Source organism: Strix uralensis, chromosome 11 (genome assembly GCF_047716275.1).
Source record: "Strix uralensis isolate ZFMK-TIS-50842 chromosome 11, bStrUra1, whole genome shotgun sequence".
Classification (NCBI taxonomy): domain Eukaryota; kingdom Metazoa; phylum Chordata; class Aves; order Strigiformes; family Strigidae; genus Strix; species Strix uralensis.
Genome location: NC_133982.1, coordinates 11,487,325 through 11,512,464, shown reverse-complemented (window position 1 = coordinate 11,512,464; position 25,140 = coordinate 11,487,325). Strand labels below are relative to the sequence as shown.

At 38.2% G+C, this 25,140-nt stretch overlaps 1 protein-coding gene across 8 annotated transcripts in view; it reads left to right on the top strand.

Annotated features, from left to right (window-relative positions):
* Window positions 1-25,140, top strand: part of MAP2K5 (mitogen-activated protein kinase kinase 5) — a 141,399-nt gene that overhangs the window by 12,314 nt on the left and 103,945 nt on the right. For all 8 annotated transcript variants that reach the window (XM_074880149.1, XM_074880152.1, XM_074880148.1 and 5 more), the window contains exons 3-8: window positions 1,144-1,211; window positions 5,995-6,064; window positions 9,676-9,716; window positions 10,435-10,502; window positions 13,242-13,290; window positions 18,307-18,371. In XM_074880149.1, the coding sequence (XP_074736250.1) occupies window positions 1,144-1,211; window positions 5,995-6,064; window positions 9,676-9,716; window positions 10,435-10,502; window positions 13,242-13,290; window positions 18,307-18,371 (361 nt within the window). The remainder of the gene's footprint in view (window positions 1-1,143; window positions 1,212-5,994; window positions 6,065-9,675; window positions 9,717-10,434; window positions 10,503-13,241; window positions 13,291-18,306; window positions 18,372-25,140) is intronic.

The window sequence follows — 25,140 nt, the reverse complement described above, 5'->3', positions numbered from 1 at the left end:
ACGAGCTTTTCACGAGGACGGGGCCAGGAGAGGACGGGTGGACACCGCTCCCGTCGCAGTGAAGGAGCCACACGGGGTGTCTCAGCGACTGTGGCTGGTGACATTGGAGCGTGTTGTTGCACCAGCTGGTGCTGATGGCGGGGATGGAGCCCCCTGGTAAATCTGCACCTGCTGAATCCCACCATATGTCTTTGGAAAGTCTATTCCTCCTTCAGATCTTCATATTAATAATTCTTTCTGAATGCCTTGCTCTGCTGGAGCCTTTCTGAATCTTCCTGCTTTTCCTCTGGTTCTGTTTCCACAGCAGCCTCTTGCGTTGTACCAAAGTGCCTTGTCTGTGCGTTTGTGGCTGTGCCCGAGCCATTATCACAAAACTGTGATTATTGCCTGGTAATGCTGCTCGAGCCTCCTGCCTCCTCCTCACCCGCAGTTGCACTGTGAACAAACACACAGACTGGCTTTGCTTGTTCACAAAATTCTGCCTTTGTCTAAATCTCTCCATATAAACATTGCGGATTTGTGTCCGCTTGTAAGTGAATGTTTTTAAGTCAGTGTTGGTGTGTCAGGAAGAAGCAGAGATGCCCGTGCATTTGGAATGGGGATGGGGACAGAGGGATGTGAGGAACTTGACGTAGGGCAGGTGAGATGAGGTGGGGTTGACAGTAGGACCAAAAGGTTTAGTGGGAGGAAAACAATTTTTTTTTTTTTTTTTTAAATTTCTAGTCATTCTGGTGAAAGAAACTGCCAAAACTTAATTCCATCTGGGAGGATCGAAGTACACTAAGAAACTTTACTTTCTGTTTGCTGTGTCACAAGAATACCTTGATGGGTTTCAGTGGAGGGTATTATAGCATGTGTAAGGCTCTCAGCTTCTGGAGAGGTTCTGGCAGTAAAAGAATTGTTGAGAGCAAAGTTTTGAGCACTTTGTTTGTGCCCCCTTTTTAGATGTAATTGTAGTCATTGTTAATTAATGCTTGGAGTCATTATACATTATTATCTCAGAGTACCAGGTTACCTGTGTAGTTGGCTTATACATTCTTCGTATTTTCACTTGCTTGTAAAAGTCCAGGTAAAAACCATACATATCAAAATTGTAAATATCCTTCTTCCATTGTTCATTGATGTAATACATTTCTTTGTTAGATGAAGATGAGGATGGTGATCGGATTACTGTTAGAAGTGATGAAGAAATGAAAGCCATGCTATCCTATGTAGGTATAGTATAACAAATGCTGATATTTTCCATGTTTTTTCAGTTTCTGTTTGTGTATTTTTGCTTGTGTCAAAATGTTCACGTAAGCTGCAGTGCTCACAGTACAATGTTCCTGTATGAAGTTCACAGTACAGTATTCCTGTATTAAGTGTAGGTGTTTAAAAACTGTATCATAAGAGATGTATGGACATTCTTGACTTTTTAAAAAAAAGAAACTTGTACACTTACTGATCATATCATAAACATTAAGAATAATGCATCTTAATGACTTTTGCATTAGGTATAGTGCAGGCTAAATGGACTATCAATTTCTTGTATTTTTTATGCAGTACTTAAAGTAACGGCTCATTAAAAATGAACCCCTGGGCTCTAAAAATTTTTCAAAATCTACTTTCATCTGGAGACTTTCACCCCTCCTAACAGAAGAGTTTCATTGTAGCTGCAGGCTCAATATTCATAGAGGATTTAAAGACGTATTTTCTGTTTTTTAATATGAGATATATGTGTGTCTTTATACGTAGATGTGTGTAAAATCTCTATCTAGCTACCTATAAATATAAAATCTGTCTACAGGAAGTACACAGTTACTTATTGAAACAAAATAATTTGAATATAGCTTCAGTGTATCTTTCATGTTGCAGATGTAAGTGAAAAAATAATTTAACATTTCCTTTCAAATTAAATTGATAAGCAGGAAGATAACAAATGGGTATTTTCTCTCTAAGCCAGATGGAACGCTAGCTTCTTACAAAGTGCGCTTCTCGCTGTGCTAATGCCTTAACTCGGAACATATCAGAAACAGGCCCTGTTTAGTACTGTTTGTGGGTGGTTTTGGTGGGACTTAATGACTTGGTTCAGTTTAGTCCTCCTTATCCGTTCCCCGTCGCAGAGGAAGCGGAGCAGGGACGTGCTTGGATCACTTACCTCTTGCCCGAGTCTCTGCTTCGTGGGTTGCTCTTGGACACGTGTTCTCTAGCGTTTGGAAAAACACTGGTGGTGGTGTGAACTTAGCACATCAAACGATCGATGTTTCCTATGAAGGGGGCTCATGTTTTCGAGGCTCTGGGAAGGCTGATTCTGATCCTTTTTGATATCTGCAAGTTTGTACGATTTCCTGCCTTGCGAAGGCTGGGGTGGACGTTCGTTGACTGCGAGTCTGTTAGCAGACCCTGGTTCAAAGAGACTTTAGTCATTGCCTGTGACTTAATCCTGGAGTGAAAAAAGTGCAGGTTCCAGATGCTGGTGATTGATCTCTCTCAGAAACTCAAGGGATTTATTAAATAAACCCCTCTCGTGCAGTTTTCTTTCCAGAGGAGGTGAAACCATTGTATTACAAGTTTGATATTAAAGAGCGTAAGACAGTTGTTTGAAAGGAAGAAAAATCTTGCTGCAATCAAGGGGGTTTTGTGCTTTTTTGAGGGTTTTTTTTATGTTTTGTTTCATACAACTAGATCACTGGTAATGCTTCCCCCACTGAAACTCCTTGTGTGTCAAAATTTTCTTTATAAAATGTCTGCCATTTTTGCTGTTAAACTGGAAAACTTGAGTTTTCCTGGCACAGTTTTAGGATTAATCATGCCTTTTGTAAGGTCATCTTTTAGCTATGCTTCCAAGCTTACTGTTAAAGTTTCAGTACATTAGAGTTATGATTGCTCAACTCTCTGCTTTCCCTTAAAAATTATGGGATGTCTGTAAATGACTTCTTTCCACTTCAGCAGCTTTTCTTTTCTGAAAATTTCCCCTTCAGTTTTAAACTAGTTTTCTATTTGAGTGTTTCACTGATGTTTTAACTTTCTAACATCCTATAGGCATCATTTGGGGATATATTTATAAGAAAACAAATGTTCTCAACCTACAAGAAAATGAATGAATCTAGTGTTATCTTGAAGAATACACTGAGGAAGAAAAATATTTTTTGAGTCTTTTGAGGCCTGCAACAAATATTTGGAGGATTGAACAGCTGCTAAAATGTTTCTAGGAATTTTGACATGGTGCAGTTTGCCTCCAGTTCTGCTAGTGGTCTCCAAAATGAAAGTGAAGGGTTTTCTTTCAGTTTAAGAACTGAAATTAATTAATTCCCTCGGAGTACAGATCTCTTCTGTGCAGGTATGACACTGTAATTGGGGAACATGTTTGAATCATGCACAACCTCTTGTCTTTAGGTTCTTTGGTTTCTGAACTCGACAGTAAGTTATTTCAGGCAGTTCTGGAATTATTTTAGAGTGTTCAGAAGTACTTTATATGATGCCTATGCAAGTATTGTGGAATGGTAAACAAAATTATTTTTCTGTTGTGCATTGCAGTTAATTAAAGACAGACACTGAGTAGCAGTGGAGTTGCACTTTGACTGTTGTCTTGTATCAGTATAAAAAGGCAGTAATTTTTTTGACAGCCACTGATTGGAAAGTTGCTTGCAGCTTTCTGAAAGCAAGGGGTACATGCTCTGGATCAATAACTGGCAAATTTTCCATTAAAAAGAATACCTGAACAATGTTCCAAATAGCCACTGGCATCTTAATTTTCCATGGAAACCTCAAATGCTCATGTGTGGAGGACAAGTCATTTTCAGACAATTTTTCCAGACTACTTGTTAACAGTTATTGCTGTCCCAAAAGGTTGACAGCTTACATGATTGATATTTCATTTACTTGTCATCACTGTTTGAGTAATGGAGAGGGCCATGGTTTTTTCTCTCTCACCCTCTTTTTTTTTTTTTTAGTAGGAAACAGTCTCATGTATGTTTATTTTAGTTTATTGTTCTAGAGAGTATGTCATATATGTTTATACTGTGTATATATATGTCTTCAGGTCATAGAATGCCACTAGTAAAATGGTAATAAAAAAGTTTGGTTTTCTTAAGCAATTTTGGCCACCAGTGGCACGGGAGATTCTTTCACAGCTCCATAACTATTAGGTACTGGTGACACATTTTTATGAAGGGATGTGGGGAGGATTTGGCATGTTATTCATGACCCCCCTGATACAAAATTAGTCTATGGGGTAGTCCTGACTCCTAAAAAACCTCTTGATCATTTCAAAAGAGTGTATTCATTTTTGTAATGAATAGCTTTGCTCTGTATAAGCACAGCAAAAGCATGTGTCATGTGTTTATTTAAGATGTGGATTTATATGCTTGTACACTAATATGAATGAGATGTCCCCCTCAAAAATCTGATGGTGAGATTTTAGTGAGGAAAATGCTTTTAGCAGCAGGCATCATACTAGATGTACACACAGGAGATGGTGCTGGATGGATCCTTAAACCCTCAGCAATTTTCTTCATAACAATTTTTTCACAAAAAGGAAACTTCTTTCTGTTTCTTGACATGAATGTGAAAAACAAATACACTGAAAAACTTATAAACTGACTTTGATGTCTGTCTAACATTTGCTTACTATAGTTCACGTTTAATCCCATTGTAAGAGGAAAGAAAAATGTTTTGTAACATTAGATAGTTAATAAACTTTTGTCTTTTAAGTTGCGTAAGGAAAAATGCTTGCATTATGGGAAACCATTGGTGTGAGTGAAATACATGTGTTTGATTCCATAGAGACTTAGAATTTTTTTTCCTCGTTGACATCCATTCTTGCCAGTTTGAGTAATAGTATCACAAAACACTGGTAACAGTGACATGCTGAAGTCTTAGACCACACTCGGCTGGTGAGAATTAGCATGAAAGTCAGTGGAGCTACACTGATTTATGCCATGAAGATCTGGCCCACTGCCAGCGTGTTTGCTTCAAAGATGTTTGGCGATTGCAGAAGAAACGTGCTTTGTGATGTGCTTTCAATATTTAACACATGGTGATGAGAGACATGTGGGTTATAGACAGTAAACTCATAGCAAGGTCTGTGTCCTGCCCTGGGATTGTCTGGTCGTAATGTTAAATGTCCTGGCTGGTGAGTGTTCACCCTTCCTCAGGATTGAGGGTCAATTAAAAAAGGCTAATAAAGATTTCAGTTTATTTAATCCAAATGTTTATTTCTGCATTTAGTGCTGCTGTTCATCCTCATCCTCGTGCCACTTCTCAGGATTCCTCATACCACATGACATATTTTCTGTCGTCTTGGGCCTTGATGTTCTCAGATACTTTTACATCCCATTTTGTCCAGTCTTAGCATTTCTTTATCAATAAACTTCCCCCCAGATCACTCCTAGCAGTTCCTGTGGTGTCCAAGGTCTCACTCTGTCCGCAGTGGCTTTCTAGTGCTGCTGTTTTGCCTATGCTACTGGGCGTTGAATTTGTCCGCTGAGGGAATGCCCGACATCTCCGCTTCTGTGGGACGTGGCCCCAACTGCCCTGACTGCGCTTCATCACTGCAAATTCTTGGATAGTTTCCAGATTCTTTTCTCCCTTGGAGTTTTCCTAATTGCACAGTTTCTGACTATATTTACAACATTTCTTTGTTTCCACATTTGACTGGTTTTCCTGGCTTCTCCAGGTGTGGCAACTGCTGTGTTTGCTGTAAATGTTTCATTTGCTCGCTCTTCTGAAGCGTTTCCAGGTTTCAGGTGGGCCTGAAACTTGCTTAGCTGAGCCAATAACGGATCCCTGTGCTGGAGTCAGTATGTGCTGGGTATCACAGCCCCTTGGTTATGTCCCTCCCGTGCCACTTTATTGTGTGAACATTGCAAATGGTAAGAAAGTGTTCTAAAGGCTGATATGTACTATGGCAATTTAAAAAAAAAGTAAAAAAATACATTGAATTAAACAATCCATAAGTACTCTTACTACTATTCATATGTTACTGAGTAATCTCTTTCTTTAATCTCTTTGCAGTATTACTCCACTGTAATGGAACAGCAAGTAAATGGACAGTTAATAGAGCCTCTACAGATATATCCAAGAGGTAATGCTTAACAAATTCTAATCAACAATGATGATATCAGTAAACTGTTTCATCACAGTTATGTTTTTGAGAGGTTTAAATGCACATAACATGATGTTTACCTCTTAATTTGGATGGAAGAATTCATTATTGTGAGGAGTGTAGAGAAAACTACATTTATTGCATATAAAATAGCTAATTTACTGGAGTAAATTAGACTAACAAGATTCTGTTTGCATAGTACATATTTAAGTACACTTAAAAAACTCATTGGTGATGAGTCTGCATGTATTCAAACCAAAGCAGATGAATAACTTAAGTTTTGGATACTTAGGAAAATTGGGCTTTGTTAAGATCTTCTAATATCATTAATCAATCTAACAGACTTGAGGAATGTGACTGTCATTGTTCATTTTGAAAATGGGAACATGTCTGTCACAGAAGCTCTATCCGTGACACATTTTATTTGAGATTTGGGCGCTTAGCAGTGGTATCAAAATGATAACAAGTACTTTAATAGTTCTCCTGAACAGGGAAAGATGTAATCAATTATGTGGGCTGAGGCAATTAAAAAATAGGTCATCTACCTCCTGAACAGAAATCCGTAGGCAGCTAGTTAGGTTTTTGGGAATGCACTGCTCTCTCTGAACTCAAATAATGGTTAAAAAAAGACTAATACATTACATAATTCCGCTGATTCATTCAGATGCTCCAGTATCCAGTCTTTGAATCTCTGATTCTTAATTGATGAAACAGACAAGGTTTAAATTCTCCAAGTAAATCTCCCAGCAATAAATTAATTGAAATAATTAAAAATTAAACTCTTCTCACTTAACTGATATTATACAAATAATCATACTATGAGTTTCCCAATTAAACATTCTAGACTTCCATTACTTACAACTCTCTGAAGTTTGAATTGGGCAATTAACCAACAGCCTTCTCAAACACATGCTAATAAAGTCTCAAAAGGAGGCTGGGTTTCCTGGTAGTTTAGTACACTCCTGTGGAAGAGAGACTTGAATTCAAGGGGAATATGGAAATTTTTTTTTTTTAATGGCTCAAGCTGGCAGGGTATGATTGAGAGGGGGACTCCCATACATATATATATATGAATGTATATTTGAGCTGCGGGCTGAGCAGTCAGCAGTCAAAATGTGTTCTCGTGAGACAAGTGCAAGGACAGTATGAAGAGGGCAGCTATCTTCTGCCTCTTCTCAGGCTGAGCTGTGAGGGTCTCAGCCTTTTTCCTGAACCTCTTTCTGTAGAAGGTTAATTACTGACATACACTCTGTGTAAAACCACTGACCACCACAAGAAATAAAATGCTCAGCTTCATGTGGCTTGGAGAAACTGATATTGTGGGTGATCCTAATAGGTGGGGAACCCTTCTTGGAAGTACAAGGCAATTGGATGTATTTCCCCTTAAGCAGATAGTTCAAGGGAGCTGTGACAGGAGGTGCTGAGTTGCTGGCATGCCTGAGTGTTTAAAGGGACGTTTTGAGATTACAAATCAGGCTTAACCTTCTTTTAGATTCTCTTTTGGGGTTGTTCCTCAAGAACCAGCCAAGTAGATTCCCACTCCTGCTACTGTCTCCTTTTTCTGTTTCCTTGATATCCAAGGATAATCTTCTTTGACTGTACAGATGCAGAATTCACCTCGTGCTGCTGAGGGTACAATCCCTGTGTATTATCTCCACGTTTTCACCATTGGCTCAACTGCACGTGTTTTTGCTGGGTATTTCCTTGTAGATGCCTTGCCACTTACTCTAAATTGCTTCAGAGCTGAGTTGCTGTTTCATCTTTCCAAATCACCTTCTTAAAACATCTATTCTTTCTAGGTTACAGCTTTAAAGCTACTCTGCACTCCCTTTGTACCCAGACCACCTCTAAGTTCTGCTGCTGCTCTTCTGCAATATCAAACAAAATGCGCTTTCCTGCTTTTATTTTCTTCTTGACCTGCCTCTCTAATGAACATCCCAAATTTTACTAGCACAAGCGCTTTTCTTTCATGCCCTTTTGGCCATGTCTTTCTACGTACTGCACTTTAAAGCCCCATCAGTAACATGCAGGTTTTCTGCCTGTAATTTAAGGTTCTCCCTTTTTAAGAGCTTTCTTTGTAAGCCCGATCTTCCTTTGAGTCCTTTTCCCTTTCTGCCCTTCTTATTTCTGAGGAAGCTCCCAGTTGCTGTCTCCAGTCTGCTTCCAAAAACTCGTGCCTTCCATAAAACCTGCTAGTAGTAACTCTCCATGTGCCATCCTTGGCTGTGCTGTATTCATTTGATAATTTAAAGGCCTTTAAGGAGAAAAATTGTTATTTTGTCTTATTTTTTAAAAAAATGCATTGTTGCTGTATAGGTAGTGAAAGCCAGAGTTCTTGTTTTATACTGAAAATAAACCTCTCTGTATGCATATACATAAACAAGAGTGTGTGTGCATGCACACATATATATATCCTCTCTGTTACATATATCCCATCTGTGGAATGCAAGGTGAATATACTATTCAAATAGGTATCATAAAAACTATTATTCTTTTAATATCTTGTTCAAAATGTTGATTTTAATCTATTGGAAAAAAATATAATATGCTTATATGTATTTTAAAATAGTTTATTGTTTTCTGGTAGGTTTTTTTAATGCTCACAGTATCATAATATTTTTCTTCTTTAAGATGCACGTGGTAATTCTAATGCCATTTAAAGGCACATGGCCTGGCCCTAACTGATGTGTTTAATAACTATCATCTGTGTCCTTCTGACTAATAAATAGTTCTGTTTCCTGCTGTCAAAAATTGAAGTGAAATGCATGTGCATCAGAGAAAGAGAAAAATCAAATTCATCCCTCCTCAGACAATCAATCAAAAGTGACAGGCCCTTTAACATACAATTTGTAGGGCACTGTAGTTTTAAAATGGGAACTGTCTGTAACATGTAGCTAGAAGCCTTTGTGGCTTTAACATTTGACAAAAGCACATCCACCGAATGGAAGAACAAGGCAATATATAGTTCGAGAGACTGTAAGAAAATACTTTCTCCTCAAGCAGCATGTCCCTCTGTAAACGTAGACATCATAATAAGATGCCATATTTGTACATCTGTGTCCAAAATGTGGCATTTTGTATTGCATTTATCCAGTATTTGGTTTCTTGAAACTCGCTGCTGTTGCCCCTGACGTGTTTTTTCCACATTTAAAGCAAACTGTCTGCGCTTGACAGTATGACTAATTCATGATGTGTGGCAGCTGATTCCTTTAAAATACGTCTGGCAAATATTTCTGTTAAATGCCAGAAAAAATACAGCGTGTGAAAATATAGTGACATAAGATTTTAATTTGAATTACAAAGAGAATCTGATAATTTAAGCCAACAGTTCTCTGGATTTTGATGTGTTTTAAGCAGAAATTAGAATTTATATTACATGGTGTCAGAAAGCTCTTAGCATTTATAAATGCTCACTCCTGCAAGTTAAAAATCCTGGTTCATAATTCCCACTCTGGGTCTTGTGAGGCACTTTTCAATCATTTCTCTCTGCTAATTTTGGTGTCACCCTCATTTCTTTTTAAAAGATTCATTTTGAGCAAATTTGTAAATGGCCCTGATGTGTTCTACAATTTAGTCAATTACTGTTTCAGCCTGCAAGCCTCCTGGGAAACGGAACATACATGGCCTGAAGGTACAAATTTCAATAATTGTTTCAGTAAAGTTAGATGGATTTGTAATGCTGTGTTCCACTTATTGAAATGTCAAATAAAACTGCACTTTCTTGAGCTCTGACAAGCAGATTTTTTTTGATTCTTTTTTTTTTTTATGAGGGTGGGAGAAGGATTCTTCTGCTGGGTGTTGGTTGCAATATCTATATATACAGTTTTATTAAAAATGGAATTGCCTTTTTGTTTTAACCTCTGTTAATAAGGTTCCTAAATGTTAATATTCAGTTTATCAACTAATGTCTGCTGCTACTTCAAAGAGTTTCAAAAACACCACCATATTCGTTTGATTTCAGTAATTTATCTAAGTGTGGAAGGCACTGCAATGAAATTCTTTTAGGTTTTTTTGATTCATACAGGTATGCTTATTGCTTCTGTACTCATTTTGAAATGCAGACTATGAATATAGTAAATGATTGTTTTTAAAATGAGAATAAATGGTGGACATATCCTCTCTTTTTCTGTATTTAACTAAGCATTTAAGATGTAAAGATAGTATATTGTAGTCCATGAATTATATAGCCTGCTAACCTACATACAGGCAAGACCTCAACCATCGGCATGCCTAGCAACAAGCTAATTAACCTTCATAGTGAAATGAGAAATTCATGGCAAATTACAGGTTAATTAGAATAGTGTCCTCTGAACACAAACGACTGATAAAGATCCTTTCCCTGCCCGCAGGTAAATACGCGAGCAGGGTCTGCTAATAATAGCAGTTCGGCAGTCTCGGATTCCCTTCCAAGCAATAGGTAAGAGTCAAGAACGGGAGCGTGTGTTTTGTTTTCTTTTCTTTTCTTAAAACAAAATGGAACCGTGTGTGCCTTAGTTACCAACAATAAGCTCGATGTTGAATAACTTTTGCAGTATGACTGCTGGGCGTGCAGGAGTGAAGTGGGGAAGGTGAAATTACCTTGATTCATGGGTTTTGTTAGACTCATGCTGCTGGTTGTTCAGGAGAAGTATTTTCTGCTAAAAGAAATAGGTCTTTGCTGGGTATTTCAGATGGCTTTGTCCTTTATAAAGCGCTGAAATACTGTTTGTGGGTGAGCTAATTTGTTTTAGTTGATCTGATAATCACCATCTATGGCAAGGTCTGTATGTTTAGGTCTTCATTGCTTATTTCATTCCAGGATTCTTTGATTTTAAAATTTGATACTGGATTCGGTAGGTTTATTATTGTGGGGTAAGATTTTTGAAAAATCTGAACAGCTTAGGTGCCCTGTTTCGTACAGTTTCAGCAAAGTTTTGGAGTCCGTCTCCCTCATCTTTCTTTTTAGATTCCAGTCTTAATTTGAAAATCCATATTAAGATTTTAAAATGCATGAGAACTTGTTCTCCTTTTTCCTAGAGATCTGTTTTTAAATACTGGGGCATAAACTCCCTTTTTATTACATGAACTGTTACAGGAAGCCATTATGCTCAATACTGATGTCAAAACAAATAAACAAAAAAGCCACCAAAGAACCTTATGTATTCTTAAAAGGAAATAAGAGAAGTCTGGCTTCATCTTCTTCATGTAAGAGCATATTTGAAACGTGGGAATAGAAACCTCTGGAGGTCCCTTTCAACCAAAATTATTCTATTATTTTAATAAGCGTATAATATTACATTTATCTGTGCATCAGCATGCTGCTCCCTTTTCTCTCCGAGAGCATTTTGAAAAAGAAAAAAATTGTCAGAGGTGGACGTGATCAAAGATCCAGTCATGCTGCATTAAGCGCGTTCGGTCGTTGACGTGTCGGTACCGGGTCTGGCAGACACCGCCAAGTGCTGCAGTGCTGGGACAGTCCCGCAAACCCCGTCTCTGCGTGGTGGGAGTGATGGGACGTGGTTACCCACTGACGAGGAGGATGCCACCCCACGTGGTTGCCAGCAGTGCTGGAGCTGTGCTACAGGGGTAGCCCCATTTGGGTACCGCTAAAACCAGTTTTATTTTCTTGTTAGTGGCTTTTCTAATTGAGGAGATAAAAAAAGAAAGGCAGAGCCTTGTGTTGGTCTCCTCTGGCAAAGTTTGCCCCCATCCCTTAGGGAAGATTCACTGTGTGTTGTGGTGGTGAAGATCCTGTCCAAGACTCTTTAAAGAAAATAAATCTGAACATCTTTATGAACTGCAGTCCTCCTCCTAATCTGTCATACCACTGAACTAAATAAAGCTGCTTTCTGTTGCTGTTGTGCTTTGACTTTCAGTACTTCCTGTACTTTGAGCTTGTTCTTAAAGTGCATTGAAAATGAGGCTTCTAGAAGATTCTTGTCACCTTATTTGGTGGTTAATTGCCATTCCTTTTCCGAAACCTTCTGCACTATGAGTTTTGTTTTTGAAGTAATTGAAAGTCTCTCTTTGTTTCATGTTCACAAATTGTTAGTCATGAAAGATGACAAGATCAACTTATGTTTCCTTGGAAAACTTAATTTTTCTTTAAAGTAGTCGTGGGAACAAGAGTCCTATTAAAGAACAAAGCCACCAAATATGAAATCTGTGTTTTCACTGTTCTTGTTAATAATGATCTGTGATCAAGACACGTGCACATGCCTTTCAAGAATATATTATTTTGTACTTTTTTTTTTTTTTTTAACCAGTAATAAGAGCAGAATGTCTCTTTGAGATTAAGTTTTGCAGACATATTGCTACCCAGGCAGTTTGTTGTGTTGAACATACAAGGAACGGAGTTTGTCAGGAAAGGAGGTAAAGCAGTGTTTTGCAAGTGGGTAGAAGTAATTTGAAGCCATTAATAGTTTTACCTAGAAAACACTCCAAGCTGATAGTTGTGGTTTGTTAAAGTTCTCTTACTAGAAGAAGATAGTATGGGTCATTTTGCATATTGTAAGACTACTGACACGGGAGTAGTTTCTCCTGAAAAAGCACAAGGATTGCAGCAGCAGGTTGAGCTGGAGGGGATGCACGTGGCAGTCTGGACTCACCCCCCTCCATTTAGGCACGTCCCCGAGATGCCTCAGTCAGGAGTTTACTCGCCTGCTCCTCGCGCTGCACTCTACGGGCAGTTGGGGTAGTGAGGCATCGTCAATGGCACACCCTTCTGCTGCAGATTTACAGAAATTATTGAGGGATAATGCCTTAAGGAGTTTTAAAACAAGATAAGGCACCTGAGAACTAGATGCGAACCTTATTTTCCTGTTGTTTTCTGAAACACCTGGTGTGTGAGGGTATCTTTTTTTTTTTTTTTCTTCTTTGAACTGACAAACAATAGGTTGTATCTCAAAGGGTAGTATAGTCGGGTATCTAAAAAAACTAGTTTGCAAAGGTGAAAAATATATTGATTTTCTTAAATGTTCATTGCTTGCCCATTTCTGCTGTCTGCAGTTTGAGGAGTAGCTGTACTGAACATCAGTCAGCATTGCTAAAGTTAAATCTATTAGAATATGTAACCATGAACTTCACCTGATGGCTTGTTGTTTCTTATGGTTTCACTTCATTTTATAGAGTGAAATGGCACTGTCATTAAAAATAATTGCCTCATATTTTTTTTCAGCTTAAAAAAGTCTTCTGCAGAGCTGAAGAAAATACTTGCAAATGGCCAGGTAGGTGCACTGAATTGAGTCTTGGCTACATGCCTGTCTCGTTACTGCCCAATACTGCAGTGATTGGCATACCACAAATAGGTGGAGAGATGCTTACTGCTCATTTAGTTGTAATGTGTTCTTTTAATACAGAACTGGAGGGACCATGAAAACCTTCATGATATGAATGAGTTATGTGTCCTGATTTACTTTGATTGGCATAGCAATTTGCTTCCCATTTCTCAAAATGTGCTAATCAGATTTAGCTCCAAATAGATTGAAGTACCTCACACATGTTGCACTGCTGCCACAATTTCAGGGAAGAAAGTTAATCAATTTTGAATAACTAAGTCAACTGCTCAGTTAGAACGTCCTTTGTAGTTTTTAGGGCAGTAGATACTTAAATATTTAGCAGGTTCTTGCAAGGAACTGCTCTGTACTATTTGGAATCAGCTTCTTAAAAAAAACCAAACAAAAACCAAAACCCCCAAGTTGTAGAAAGCTGTCTTGTTACTTTCTCTTCCTGCTCCAGGCATTCAGATTCTGGCATCCAGAAGTGAAAGGTTTAATGTAACAATTGATGGACAAGTGGATGTCCTGGACAAACGGAGCAATCATTTCTTACCCATTCTGAGCTGAATGTATGGGCAGGCTTACAGTAGCGTAATGACATTAAATATACACCATTAAATTAAACTACCTTAAAGAATCCCGGATTCTTCAGCAGCGACATAAATATGTTTTAATGTTTGTCATAGTGAAAGCCCTTTGATAGCCTTGGAGGCAGGCACCTGTCCGTTGCGATCAAGCTTGCCTATTAGGCTCTATTGACTGAGACATCTGTGTCACTGCAAATAAAAGACTCTTATTGATTTTCTTAACTGCTGTTCACTTCCCCTCCATGTTTCGAAGGCTGAAATCTTAATTATCTCAGATGCGTATTCAGTGCCTTCACACAATGACCTCTCCAAGCCTCATTGGCATTTCATGAATCAAGTAGTTGTAGTTGAGCGTGTCAAGAAGATAAAGGCTGGTCTTCATGCTTGTCCTTCAGTATCACCTGTAACATTGTGGTCTAATAGATGAGAGTGCCCCTCTAAAATGTGACTCGAGCAGCCCGGTGTTGCAGCCTTGCCTGTTTGGCACCGAATCCTTTGAATACAGCTTGGAAATGTATTTTTAAGCTTGTCAGCATTCCTTACGTGCAGACTTAGTTTAATATTCACAGATTCCTGCCAGGTAGATTTATTAATGTTTCAAAGTTAAAGCTAAACAATATATTTTTCTGGATAACTTAAAATTACGTAAGTACCAGCAGCATGCTTCTGAACTTTTAAAATTAAGTTAATAATTACTCCAATATTACTAGGTTTTTTTTAAGTAGAATTGCTTAACATGAGTAAAAGCCACCTTTTTGTGATGGAGTCCATAAGCTATATCTGGTATTTTATTTGTTCTAAGTAATAGAAGTTAGCATTTTGTGTGCCCTGCAATAGATTGTTGAAGATTTCTTTCCAGCGTAGTAGAATTTTAGAAAGATGTAAAGTAACCAAAACTCTTCTTATGATATGTTACTTAAACCCATTAAAAAAAAAAAAAAAGAAAATAAAAAATAAATTGTAATACTATTTTATTCACCCTGCTCTGATAGGAGTTACACTGTTTTCTGTCAAGAGAAGATGCTTTTTGTTATGCTGCATTGTGTTCTGCAAAATTTGGTCACAAATCCATAACTGGAAATAGGTTTCTGTTGTAACTTTAACTTTTCCCCCTTTTGGAGGAGTAAGTCACACTTATCATTACTTAAATATGGGTCAGGTTATTATTTTTTATTATTTTTTGGCAGTTTATGCTTTCAGGCATTCATAATGATATTCCTCTAGTAGTTTCCATTTAGGTTTAATAAGGAATTCATATTAATCATTAAAAGAAGGGGACATGATTCTTCAAGATAATCAAATATTGACAGGTTAGAAATAGCTTTCTGCCTAGGTTCATTGATATAGGTGATGTGATATAAATATTTATTTCTTTTCTGTCACTCAGAGTAAATGCCACCAATTGATTCAGCATTGATATAGTGTCAACAGTTCATAAGAAACATTTGACTGGCTTGTGTTTTCCGATTAGTCTCTGCTCTATAAAGTGGGATTTACTAAATCTCTTCAATTGTCTGCTCATAGAGTGTGACTGCTTTCTGAAACCATTATTGCTTCGATTCGTAAAGCAAAGGTATGGCTATAGGACTTTGCCTCTGTCGGGCCTCTACATATAAAATAAGGATTAATTGAGCATTTTGTTTTTAATGATTTACAAGAGATAGACACTGATTTCTTTCAAAATCAGCAGGTATAAGCAAGGGATGTTTTGTCTGCTGATCCGTAATTGAAGTCTGTTTCGCTTTTTCATTAATTCTGTTAATATTGGCATCCAATCAAACTTGGGTTTGCAGGTTTAATATTCCAGTCCATCCTGTCGAGTTCATTGTTATTATGTTATCGTTTTATGATTGAGAATCCAGTTTTCCCAGTAAAATAAATAAATCACCACATGTTTTTGGCATCTTTATTTGAGCCAGTAAATCACACTTTATCTCTCCATCGGTTGCTGGCAGATCCTTGCTCCACCCCAGTCTTCCTATTTCACCCCGGGTTTCTGGTTGCTCCTTTGTGCATGGAGACAAGAAACAGTGCTGGGCTGGCATCGGAGGATAGAGCTGCTCCTATCACTGGCTTTTAGGGAATGGTCTGAAGAAAATACTCTCCTTTTACCAGTTAGCAAAAAGCAGGAGAAAAGAGAACACGCTTTATGTCTCTAGTTCTGCTCAATTTGTTGCTTATAACTTGTGTAACTACAAAAAAATTCTTCTCTCTTTCCCCCAAGAAGCAAAGATACAAGTATGTTCATAGCTTTGTGGGTTCATTTGGTTTCTCTTAAGAGTTTTGTTTATATGAACATCGCCGTGAATGTAGGAAAGAGATGTTTGTTGTTACCTCAAAGACTGGAGAATTAAAGTCATCTCACTGAGAAGAGCAGAACTCCTTAACAGTACGTGCTTTAAATTAATGAGTGCTGCAGTCTGAGAGAAATTACGTTTTGAGCAAGGGATCCAGTAGAGACTCTTTACATATTTTAAAACCCATTCATGAATTATTGTTCCTTATGAGGTGTCTTTTTTCCCCCTCTTTATTTGCATTTTCTGATTGATGCAATAAGCAAAAGAGCATTCAGTAACACAATAAATTTTCATTTTCCTCATAAACCTTGATACCTGAATGGGACATTTCATACCTTGTTAAGACGTCTGGCCCAAGTTTGTCTACAAATAGGTAATAATGTAGAGTCAACTTCTGCTTTGAGGTATTCCAAACTTTCTCAGAACTCGGAGATTTTTGACCTTGCTGGAAGAAATGCATAGAGGAAAAGTATTTCCTCGGAGAAACAAGCATCATTTTTATAAAGGTAGTGAAAGGAAAGAACACAAATTTTGGAGTTCATCATTTCTATCCTTAAAACAGATTATTTTAAATCAATTAAATATTCCATTTTCTGTTCGTAAGACATGCTGAGTATTGACTCTTCAGGGCATTTCAGCTTGTTACCATCACTTACTTGTTCCAGTTGAAGCCAGGGGCAAAGTTCCTCTTATCTTCACTGACATCATATGAAAGTGGATGCTTAAACATGGCTTAGTAACTGAAGGGCACATGTCCCCACTGGATTTTAAAAACCATTTCACAAGTTGGATAAATGCAGATAGTTAGCTTATGGCGAGCTCTGTGTGGCCTTCACTATGGTGCTAGTGGTACTTGAAATAGCTAATTTGAAGCTATCTCAGATGTGCTTATGTGATTTCTAATCACGTGAGTGATAGCAGACCAGACATGTCATTAAGGTTTTTTTGATGCCTTTTAACACACAAAAATGACAGAGTCTTTAAGCGGCCAATCCAACTCATGTAAAATGTTTAACTTGGTATCCCATCAAATATGAATAGCTAACAGAAAAAAGTTAATGATTTGGTAACACATTCCTAGGAAAATATCTTTTAAAAATGGGATTTGCCCAGACATTCATTACTTACAATGATCAGGCAATGGAGGAGATCTTTTTGAAATAGCAAATGCATGCAGCCCAGTATTTACTCTCATTAAAATATTTAATTTCAAGTATGCATGTGCATTCCAAAAATGTCTGTAGTGATTTTTTTTAATAAGTGATTTAGCTGAAAGATCAGTATAATTGTATCTGTACACAAGAAGATTGAACTGTACTTTTACATTTGAATTGCTCATCCAGCAAGGTGATGTATAATAAGCTTTTATAAAATCCATATTAGAAAGATCCCAAATTCCAGCATTTGCAATGTACAGTGTTTGTATCAGGCTTCTGCTCAAATATCAGAAGATACCGTCATATCTGGAGAGCTGTCCCAGTAAGTAGAAAGATTGAGGCAAGAAATTAGTTGTGTATTTCACAGAAAATTATTTTGATTGGATAGCAATTCAAGACCTTTTTTTTTTTTTCAGAATATTTGCTTTAGTTAAAAGGTATATAAATTAAGCACTACAAAGGAATCCTACTGACAGAACTGTCACTCAATTAGTATCAATTATGCTGATTCCAGAATAAATCATAAACTTTTCTAGCCGTACTTACGATGACAGTTTTCTGTTGGATTGTTTCCATTCACCTCCAACTTTGGCTTTGGTTATGTGCTGTTCTGGAGACCCTTTTCCTATCAGTATCTGTGACCTGACCCTCTTGAGCTATATTATATCATTCCATTTTGACACCTTTTATCAAACTTTAATGAAATGACCCAGGCAAACAAATTGTCATTAAACTTTCCATCACTTTGTCCCTTGGTATCGTCTTTTATAAATTGGACAGCAAATGTTGTATTGATCTTCTCGTTCTTGCAGCTGAACTTGAAATGACCCAGACTGCTTGTTGTTTATGGCCTAGAGTTGCTTTTCCTTGACATTTCCATCCACAGCATGACATCTCTTTTGTTTTTCTTTCTTTCTTGTGGAGATGAATGAACAAGACATACGGTATCGAGACATCCTCGGTCATGGCAATGGAGGCACAGTCTACAAGTGAGTGTTGAATTTCACTTAAAATTTTTGAAAATAAAATTTAACAGCTCTTCTTTTTTTTTACCCTTCATATTTGTATTGAGATGTAGGTGGGCCATTGCTGCTATGCAGAAAAGATTAAGAATTTCTTTTGTAATGTAAACTTTTTAAGAAATCTCTTTACATATTTACAAGGTATCTGCTCTTGGGTGCTGTGAGGGCTGGTGCATTTTTATTATCTTTTTAATACTTAGCGTTGAATCCCTCCTGGGTAACAAGTTAATGGTTCACAAGTGGAACTTGAAATGTCCTGAAGCATAATGAATTGCCTTCGGTATTTGCAATGCCATTATTCTTGCTGGCTTACCACGCCCTTTGCTAGCCCAGTGCTGGGAATGACACCAGTGGGATGTGATGACACCATTGCTCTGCCTTTCTCTAGCAATTCAAAATTAGTAAATACCCCTTTCACTGTTGCAGTGACTTCCCTCCCTTACGAGCAGCTTCACACACAGGCTGATGAATATATTAAATGATAAACTCCCCCAAATTTTGGTAGTGAGGCTTATACCCTGCAGCCAGTATTAATTTTAATATTGTAAAGATTATAATAGCAGAGAGATAGTTTTCTCGACAGGAAAGTCTTTCTCATGCATAGTGCAAAGTTTAAACTACATAATGTAATATCTGGTACTTAATAGTCTGCAGTGGTGTATGAAAAATATTCCTCTAGGAATTAAGAAATCCATACTTTGTAAGAAAGCCCTGAGGGAGTAATAAAGGTTTCCTCCAGAGAGCTATTTACCATATACAGTAACCCAGCATCCCATTATGATTTTGTTTATACCTTAGACATTTTAACTTTGATAATAACATTTTTTTAAAAATGTTTTAAAAGCTACGGTGCATTTAGTTTAGCTTCTAATTGGCTGCCAACATTGCAAAACGACTCTCCTTGCAGCAGGTTTAATGAAAATGGACTTGCAAAACCTTAAAGGAACAAATGCAGTCTTTGAATGGACTCTTCAGAAATCAGGCTGGCCTTGTAGATGGAATGTAGTTCAGAAATCTCATTGACATTCTCTTGTAGAAAGATATTCCTTAGACCAAGAAACTTGCAGACACGGTATTGTTTTCCTTACTTTATAATAAGAAAGGTTTGAGAGCGAGTGTTGAACTTGACAGCTCAGTCCTCAATGACCTCTTGGTGTTTTCTGATTTAGAGAAGGTTGCTTCCCTTCCCCGTCTACTGACGGAGGCTCCGGGAGTGGATGGCGCTTGAGGCACAGTTAGGGACAAGGAATATCCCACAAAGCGAGGGAACCTGCCTGTGTCATTGTTACCCAATTTGGGGTTATTTTCTTTAGAGAAGTAGCTGAAATAAGGAGCTAGCAATGCAAAATTATGAGCTGCCTAAGCATGGCCATACCAGGTTGTACCAAAAGTCCCCCTCTTCATCCTGTGTCTCGTTGTGGCCATTGGCCAAAGTCTAAGGAATGCAAACCAAGGCAAGTGAACATGTGCTTTGGTGATCTTTTTTCCCTGAGGATCTGCTGAACTTATTGTCTCTTTGTCGACTTGCTTCTGCCCTGCTCACCAGGAACAGCTCTATTCCGCATTCGCTGTGTGTGCACAGTCTGTACAATGATACAATGCTTCTAGGTGCAGAAGGCAGTATAAAAATGTCTCATTGTTTTATAATGTTGCCACATACATAGCGTATATTCCACATTTCTTAGAATTCACATGGGAAGTTTGAATAAAATGCTATGTAGAGCCAAACTTGCACCTTTTGACTTCTTTTTGTATTTGTGAAGAGTAGTGTAGTTACGTGCCTGGTTTTTGTTTAATATTTTTACAAAAATGTTTTTCTCTGGTGATGAATACTACTTTAGTAAGAGTCTGCAGGAGTGATAAAGGAACAGAGACGTGAACACTCAAGGTGCAGAGGGTAATAGCACAGAAGGGAACGCATAATACTTCTGGCACTTCTTCTATGTTGACTTGCTGCTTTGTGTGGGCTGATGCTGTGATCTGCTTCATTAAGTGGTTGAGTGTTGCATTTGCCTGTAGTTTGGGAAAGTAAAAAATTTTACCTGTAAAAATATGAGCCCTCTTCTGTATTAGGGAAATATTTCTACCTTCCTTTTTCCTTTTTATTGTGTCCATAATTTAAATTAGCAGTTGCAGTGACTTCCCAGTATTTTCTCCAGTGCAACTGTCATTGTGCACTGCCCCAGGGAACGTGCACCATTTTTACGTGTGGATGTTTTACACATTCCTGAAGTTTTACTTGCTTTGCAATGAACTAATAGTAGGATATAAATATGAAATATGGTTTTCTCCCTAAACTGGCTTCTAAGCGGTGCATTCCTCTCAGATCTTCCCAAATCTGTTTCTTTGTGTGTTGGATTGAAGAGTTGTACCAATTCACTCTTTCATCCCCGAAGAGCTGCTGGTTGTAGGGGGTTGGCAGTTACTGTGCAGTGGTGATGTGCTTTGGACAAAGCACAGCAGAACTTCCTACCCTGGAACGATCACCCCTTAGTAAAGGGGAGCCTCTTCTCCCTCGCCAAAGGAGCATCTGTGCTACGCAAGCCAGTAAGAAATTGCAAAATGGAATACTTACAGGTAGCTGGATTGCACTAGTCATAGATAGCAGCCCACATATATTTTATTCCAGTAAATCAATGAACATTTGTCAAATAAAATTAATTGCAAATGTTTGGCTCTTTTCCTTGTCCAGCATTCCATGCTGTCGGTTTGTTTCAGAAGAGGCTATGTGTAGTATTGATTTGAATCTAAAGAACGAGCGTGTCTACGTGGTATCTTTTTTTCTTTCTTTCTAGCTCTTTATACTAAGTCATATCCATTATGGCAATGATATATTATCAGCATTCAGCAAACAAGATAGCGTGTCGCAGGTCGCTGAGCAAAAATTTTCAGCCTCTCTTTCCACGTGAATTAACCACTATTGAAATAGTTTATTGAGATTGAAGTATTGATCACTTTTCATGCTAACCTTGGCTTAAGGGGGAGAGGGGAGGTGGTTTTGCTCTCTTTGGAAGACGCTATGTTTAGTTAGAAAATGTATTTCATTTGTTTGGGTTCTTCACAGCTGCAACTGTTTTATTGCTTGGAGAAGAGGTATCTTAGCTTTATTTTTATGACAGTATAATTATACTTTAGAAATACACTTGATTACTGTGTGTAGCAAAATTGTTCCAGTATATTGGCTTGGCCAATATTGCTATACAAACAACTTTTCAGTCAATTGAGTCTGGTAAAAAATCAATACTTTATAGCAATATTTCTAGTGAGAACTTGCTGAATCTAAATGTTTTTCCTGTTCTAAAAAGAAGGGACTTTACAGTTGTTTGACTTCCTATTTTTCCCCTACCTTTTGATATGCTATTTTCTTAATTGAGGAATGATAACAATTATAGAGTTAGGTACCACAAAAACAGTTAATTACTCTTGTTTTCTGATGACTTGTATTTTCAAAAATACATGAGAACATACGAGTAATCCCAAACTGTATGTTCAAAAAGTATCTTTGAATATACAATCAGAAAGCAAGAATTCTTCTGCTGGTGCATACTGGGCAGCGTGTGCTGTCTTGAGTAAAGATTGTCAAGGAAGCGATGAAATCTGCCGTAACAAGGACTGAAAGCACACCAGTATCTTTCTGTTCTGTTTGCCCATTGTTGTAGTTAGTTTACATCATTAACTGGGATTTCCGCTTTCCGTGGAGTATCCTAAGTCCTTTTTTAGGAATTTTTGGAAACTCTCAGCTGTCATTATGTCATGGAGGCTTGACCTGACAAGAGGGACCTAAGACACTGGTAGATGCACAACCTTCCAGCTCTGCGACAGACTTTCCGATTTTTTTATCAACTATTTTATATAGTTGATGTAGGATGGAGAATGCACAGTTTGGGCTGCTTCACAGCAGAAGAAAGCATCTCTATACCAGTACATCTATGGTGTTTACTTAAATTGCTTTTTTGGAAAAAGTCATTCACTGGTAGGTCCAAAAGACGTTTCACGGATGTGCTTCAGTGCCACATCCTTCAGCTCCATCATTGGCTGCAGAGCTCTGAGAGACTATTTTGATAAGGTTGCTCCAGTGAAAGAAGGTTAACATTTTGATTTGTAATGGGATGTATACGCTCTGCCAGCCAGTCTCAGGAGTAGCTACATTAAATTATTTAGACCTAAAATCCTTAGTTGTGTATGTTTTGAACCTAAGTGTTACATAGTAGAGGCATTTATCTCTGGCAGATAATTACTGTGTGAAGTATCTCTCGTGGCATATCTGAAGTATCACTATTTCCTTTATATATAAATAAAAAAGAATATTTTTCTCTTATTTCATGTTTTCTAGTTTTTGCTTTGTAATTGTAGCTAATGAAAGTGAGATGTTCAAGGAACTTTGTTTAGGGGATGGAATAGCCTTCTGTGTGCCTGGGATTTTTTACAAATGTGTGTTGTGTATGGTTTGTAAATCTTTGGATTCTGGTAGAGGAGTCTTCAGCAGCGGCAGGCTATAACGCTCTGTGTACTGTAATAAACGTAAAGTCCCAATGATGCCGTAATTAATTTGTGAAGTTACCTACTATCTGGGAGAGAGGGAAGAAAAGGGAGAATCGGTTATCATCTCCGCAAAATGCTGTTAAACCAGACGGTTTCACTTTAGGTTGAGTAATTGGGAGAGAAGTGGCTGTTGATGATGTACCGCCCAGAAGAACTGTATAGCTAGGGAAAATAAGGATAAATGCGGAAGCTTAATTTGTTTGAGCAATTTACTTGAGCAATTTTGCTGTTCGGTTGAGTTGTACATTCCAGCATATGCCTGTTTCTTTATTCTCTATCTCAACCAACCTTGGGGTGCCCCATTAGCACATTAAACATAGTGCGTGGCAAGACAGCTGGGAAGTTGCTATCTCTTTCAAGACAGCCTGGAAACTGCTTTGCGAGTGTAGTGCAGATCCTCTAACATTAGCAGGGAAAAACATTGTCAGTTCTGGAGTGAGGAAGCTGGAGGAGATGTAGCTGTGTTTAGGAGTGAGGGAGTTGGAGGTGATTTAGCTCCATTTGCTGGAATGGTGATGGAATAGCTGGAGTTTGTCACTGCCTTGAGGAGCTTTGGCTCAGCAAGGTTTGCTTCTTCTGGCTTGTCCCATGGCTTCTCATGCAGGACACTGGTGCTGTCATGAAGCAACTCCCTCAAGAGGGTCTCTACAGTCCCAGTTTGTTCTTTAAAAGCGATAACTATCATGTGCCTCAAAGGTTACAGGAAGCCAGGCTAAATCTGAGCAGAGCTGTTGCTCTCCTCCGTTCATTTGTTTCTGGTGTTCTGTGTATATATGCAATGCAATAACAATAATTTGCCCCTCTTTAGAAGACTTCCGTTCACAGATTATTTTGGCCCTTTCGCAGAGGAGACTAGCGTCATCCTCCGCACATGGCAGAGGGCAAAGGGAGACAGAGAGGGAAGTGATTTTTCCCAAGGTAGGAAAAGCAGGAGCAGGAGCGGAGCCCGTCTCCACAGCCGCCAGCCCGAGCGCTGCCTGCCAACCCACGCGCCTTCACCGGTGGTGTATGTGTATTTTCCAGGGGAGATTCTCACTACGTTTGATACCCATGGCTTGTCCCAGCCTGGCGCTTGGTGCAGCTCTGAAGAAAGGACCTACAGGCAACTTCAGTGTTTTGCTTGGTGCTGAAACAAATCTGTGGCCATGTGAAGTCTGAAAATTGCATCTCCCTGCGTTCTTGTGTTGCAGTTGTAGAGGCATTTTCCTTTATTTCCTTTCACAGACTACATCAATTTTCTGTTTCTCTTGTTTTGCTTTATTTTTAGTCACACTGAAAAGCATTGGAGCAATAATAGCTGGACTAAGTTAGAAATACCCCACCAAATTTCTGCATATTAGCATTGCAATTTAAACAAGACTGACCAGTGATTGCTGTTCACTTGTTTCTTTTGACCCTGGCTATCACTTGCCTGCCTCATAAAATCTGTTATGCACAAAAGTGCATAAAATGAAGATAAAGTACCTCCTTCAAGTCTGACAAAAACCATTCCTTTGCAGAATGGTAGCTGCAGTGAAAGTAAATAAATGAATGGACAGCAATCACAGCCTAGTTGATGAAACTGTTCAATTAAAGCACAGGCATTTACATGGTGTAATTTCCCTAAATTGCCAATGAGCCCCTTTAGACACAACCAGTGTTCAAATTGATTTCAGCATTGATTTTGGCTGAAGCTGATAAATTTCTGCTTGTTAGTTAAAGTAATTTTGCAGAAGACTTTGTACTGCAGTATTGAAGTGTTCATTTAGCTGATGGTTAAAAGAGGAGTTATTTACAGAGGGTTCTACTGTTGTTCTGAGATGGGACAATTCCCCGGTCATCTTTTTACTTTTAATTTTTAAGCTTCAGTATACAATCAATAGGTTATTGAAACTGATTAAAATGTATCCAGCCAGCTGCCTATGGCTGTTTAATTAGAAACTGGATGATTCTTAAATTAAAGTTGTTTTGTTTGCATAGTATGCCCATAGCTTGGAAGATTAAGCGAATTGTGATCCTGAAAATTTGAGTTTGTTCTTTTTACCGATGAGTGAGGTGGTATGTGAGCGTAGTGCAGCTTGCTTTGCAGCTTGCCCCAATGTGGGCAATATCATCTGTTTCTTGGTTACAAATAACGCTCCATGTAGCAGAGAATTGGTGGAATTTGCCACAGCCAAGCTATGCCAACCCTATAGGCACTGTCTGTTCCCTAACA